We start from the raw sequence: 4009 nt of genomic DNA, 5'->3' as shown, positions 1-4009 counted from the left end.
TCCAGTTGGGGATAAGTTCACGAAGGGAGAAATGGCATCCCGACCTCGGGGCACCGCTGCGGTGCTTGCCGGGGTTCGGCCGCCCGGGCTGGCCGGGAGGATGCGTAGCCCATAGCGACGTGGGGCTACCCCCGTTACGCTGCACCGCTTTGCCGGTTCCAGGTACGGAATCGGTGGACAAGGTGCAGTACAGGAGTTCAGGATATGTCTCTCGGCGTTTGCTATGTATTTGGGGAGGAGGGCGTGGAGGCAGAGACCGAACAGGACAAATAGCAATGGGAGACTGACAAATGCTCAAACATGACTGCAAAAATCAAAAACATACAGCTTCCCTTTCCACCTTCCCACCGCAGAACTAAGGGAAGCCATAAAGGAATAAAACTAACATGCTGCAATGGCATTCTTAACGGGTTATGAAATCTGAAGGTTATGAAATGTATGCAATTATAGTAAAGTATATTGTATCCCTGACTGTAAAAAACCTTAGCCAGAAGTGTCTATATAAGGGCAGTTTGTGTTGGTGTAGTGGTGAAATAAAACAGCAGCAGCTGTGTGTGCCTCGCATGCATAGTATGCCAGATCAATCCTATTCACATCCTCTCCATGCTATTACACCCACTCATACTGTGATGCAAGCTCAGGAAGGAGGTAAAATGAACCATGTGCAAGCCTGTACAGCAGAAGTGACAGAAGTATAGTTCTCTAATTTTCTACCACAATCCACTAGCCTGTTTTTAAACATTGTATTCCTTGCCTGAATAAAGCACAGTGTTGAGTGTTTTGTTAATTCAGGTGTACTAATTCTTTCCAAGTTGTTTTGGTTTCCCCAATAAACAAGTCTGTTTCTCACTGTTCCCTAACTTCCTTACAGTACCCAGAGGGGGCAAGTAATCTTAACTCTGAATTTCTTAATTTCTCAAAAACCTTAAAAAAGAGATGCTTCTCTCTGCTTAACCAGATAATAAAAGAAAGATCTTCTAATCTGTTCTTTGTTAGGAGTAGGAAAAGATAAAAGATAATGGTTTTTCCTCTCAAGTTTACTTTTTGCTGTTATAAAATTAAAATGTAGATCCCTATCATGATTCAAGATGTTCTCATTTTCAAATCTATATTTGAAAGTCAGGAAGAAGTAGCCCAAAGTCCTCTTTTGCAAACAAAGTTCTATGCAAGCCATTTCAGTGGAAACTCGCAACTTCTTCTAAGGCAAACTTTGTGCCCAGAGCACCTACCGTACCAGGGCTGAGATCAGCCCCAGAGCAGCAGAAAAGCAGCCTCCTCACTGTGTCTCATGCCTTTACCTAACCCTCCTGCCTCACTCTGTCTCTGCTGGTCAGTAAGGATCTTTTCCTCATAAAGCTTTGGTTGGTAGGTGACTTTTTTTTCTCTTATGACATTTTCTGACAGCATCTCCTGGGAGAAGAAATTGTCACTGATGATGAAAATCACACACACACACACACACACACAAAACTGCCAATCAGCGTACTTAAAAGACAGTGGTGTTCCACATCACATTTTTGCTTAGTCAAATACCTAACATATTCTGTAACCCAAAGAGCGCATATATTTCTGTTGTGGTGAGGTTTTTGTAACAATGATTTTAGTGAGATTATGTTTATCCAGGTACCTACCTGCAATTAGATTCGCATCTCAGATTATTTAGATATGCGTACCATGAGCCTTAATGTTCTCCTAGCTAAATGACATAGCACCACCTCATTTATTTTTTTTTATATACTGGTCTATCTTTGTGAAAGGCATTTGACTTTCCTAAAACTATGACTGAAAGCAAACTGGATCACACCTTGATGGCAATCTAGTACTTGAAAAATGACTGGACCTTATTCTCCAGGAGCTCCACTTCCTTAAAAAAAATTAAAATAACAATGTCCACAGAAGTCCATATGGAATTAAAGAAAGTCTTCAGGTTGCACACTGCATGTAACCAGCACATGAATGTTTCTCTCAGTCTTCAGGAGACCAAAGGCAGCATTGCAAACATGCAGTGCTTCACTCATATCCAATCTATGTTAACAGTCCGAAGACTTGCACTGTCATTATTGGACATGAAACTACCACTGATAAAACTACTGATAAAACTTCATTTATGTATTTGTGACACATTATGTGTGAAACTTCGTTATGAAGCTGCAAATGTCATCATTCTCCTGCCTTCAAAACCAGGTTACAAACTCAGAAGAAAAAGGCAGATCAAGGAGGCATACATCTTTTGCAGAGGAAGCAGTTGTTATGAGCAAAAAAAATGCAAGATTTATCCGACTTCCTGCCCCTCTCCTGCCACCCATAGACTTAAACCTAAAGCAGGAAGTTAAACTAGTGTGCTGGCAGAGGTGGGATCAGTAATCTTTCTGCCCTGGTAGTTGCTGTGGTTCTATTTGTGAATGCTTTTGTCTTTTTTGTATAGACATAACTTTATCAGGTATAAGCAATCCACACTTCCCGGGGTCAACTTAAAAAATAAGTACAGGCTAGGAATCTTTTAAACTTCTGAAATTTTCATGCAATTCTAGCAGCTAGGCCTTGGGTAGAAACTCAAGAACAAGCAAATTCTGTCCAGAGTTTTTATTAAGTAGTTCCCAGTTTGTGAGCATCGTTTGAAAGAGTAGCATGTTAGTCCCTTGCCAACATAGGCTAATATTTCTTCCTCGGCAAACTGCAGCATATGTCTTCAAGACACTTGAATAAAAACTATTTGTTTATCCTGTGTTGCTTTTGTGGTTTTTCATTTTAATAATGCAGCTTCTTATTGAAGGTATAAAGTTTCCACACCTATAGTAGAAAAGGTAGTGTCATCTACAAGAAGCAAAAATTTAGATACTGTTCTCATTAAGGAACATTTCTCTCAAAATAATTTGCAGATACTAGAGCTTTCCTCTTTGCACAGAAGATCCAATATGGATTTCATATCTGCACCCATCCTAGAACTGATGCTGATTACTGTGTGTAATGAGAATTACATCTTCTGAAACAGAAGTTACTAAAACTATATGACATGTAAGTCAAAGAAGTTCAAGAAGATCAGAGCAAATACCAAAAACTTTCTCTTCCTTTTCTTGTCGCTGAATACCGACATTCATTTTCCCCTCTGAATACAAAGCCTTGCATTCCATTTTATTTTCTGCAAATTCTTTCATCTTGCACTTAGATTCCAGTACCTCCAGATGGCTATGCAGGTTTCCATTGAGTAACTGTCTTTTTGAATGCCACAACCTCCTGCTAATTTATAAATTTTTATTTATGTAGAGGAAGCTTCATGACTTGTATTGAACAAGTTCATCAAAGTCTCTTAACTTACATCTTTCATGCTCTATTATATGTAAATCGAAGCCTACTTATTAAAAACGGACTGTTTCATCACCTGTGTACATGAAGAGATTAAATCAGATACAAATGAACACAGTGCACGGAGAGGCCAGCAGAAGAGTGGTGGCAGTGAGCAGATGTGTTTATGCAAGAAAACAAGGAAGAGCAACAGAGATATCCTTTGTAGAGTGTCCATAGGGGAGAAGGAAGTAGCATCATGCCCTTTGGCCTCAACCTCAACTCAACATTTTGAAGTCAAGACCATTTTTTTTCCAGTGTTTGGGAAAAGCAAACATGTAGGTGGGGATTAAAAAAAAAGTGATTGTCTGAAGACGAACTGCTAAACAATGTGATTCAGCAATCCCTGAACCACATTATGTGGGCCTCAGGTATCAGTACGGTCATATTATAGCCATTGCAGGAGGAAACACAGAACAGTTATCTTTCAACAAGGTCATGGCACTTACCTTACCTTTTCCTCTTTAGGTGAGTCAGTCAATCCTTTGATTTCTAGAATGTAGAAGGATTCTTGAAGCATCCTCTTTCATTTTACAACATCAAACAGCATCCTTTGGTTCATTAAAGAAAATAAAGCTGATCCACAAGCCTACATGAGTCATTAAATCCAAATAAAACAACCCCTTGAGAGCAGACTTCAGAAACCAAAAGTCATCTAGTAGGACCC

The 4009-nt window shown here is 39.7% G+C and overlaps 1 protein-coding gene across 1 annotated transcript in view; it reads right to left on the bottom strand.

Annotated features, from left to right (window-relative positions):
- Positions 1 to 44: 44 nt before the first annotated feature.
- The window catches only part of LOC104536310 (WD repeat-containing protein 36-like), a gene marked incomplete at its 3' end in the record, with an annotated part of 31553 nt that continues 27588 nt past the window's right edge, over positions 45 to 4009 (bottom strand). Inside the window, exon 5 of the mRNA XM_010178877.1 lies at positions 45 to 283. Within this exon, the coding sequence (XP_010177179.1) occupies positions 45 to 283 (239 nt within the window). The remainder of the gene's footprint in view (positions 284 to 4009) is intronic.

The sequence above is a fragment of the Mesitornis unicolor genome, unplaced genomic scaffold (assembly GCF_000695765.1).
Source record: "Mesitornis unicolor isolate BGI_N332 unplaced genomic scaffold, ASM69576v1 scaffold47922, whole genome shotgun sequence".
In the NCBI taxonomy this organism is placed as follows: domain Eukaryota; kingdom Metazoa; phylum Chordata; class Aves; order Mesitornithiformes; family Mesitornithidae; genus Mesitornis; species Mesitornis unicolor.
The sequence above is the reverse complement of the archived record's forward strand: the minus strand, read 5'-3'. Positions and strand labels throughout refer to the sequence as shown.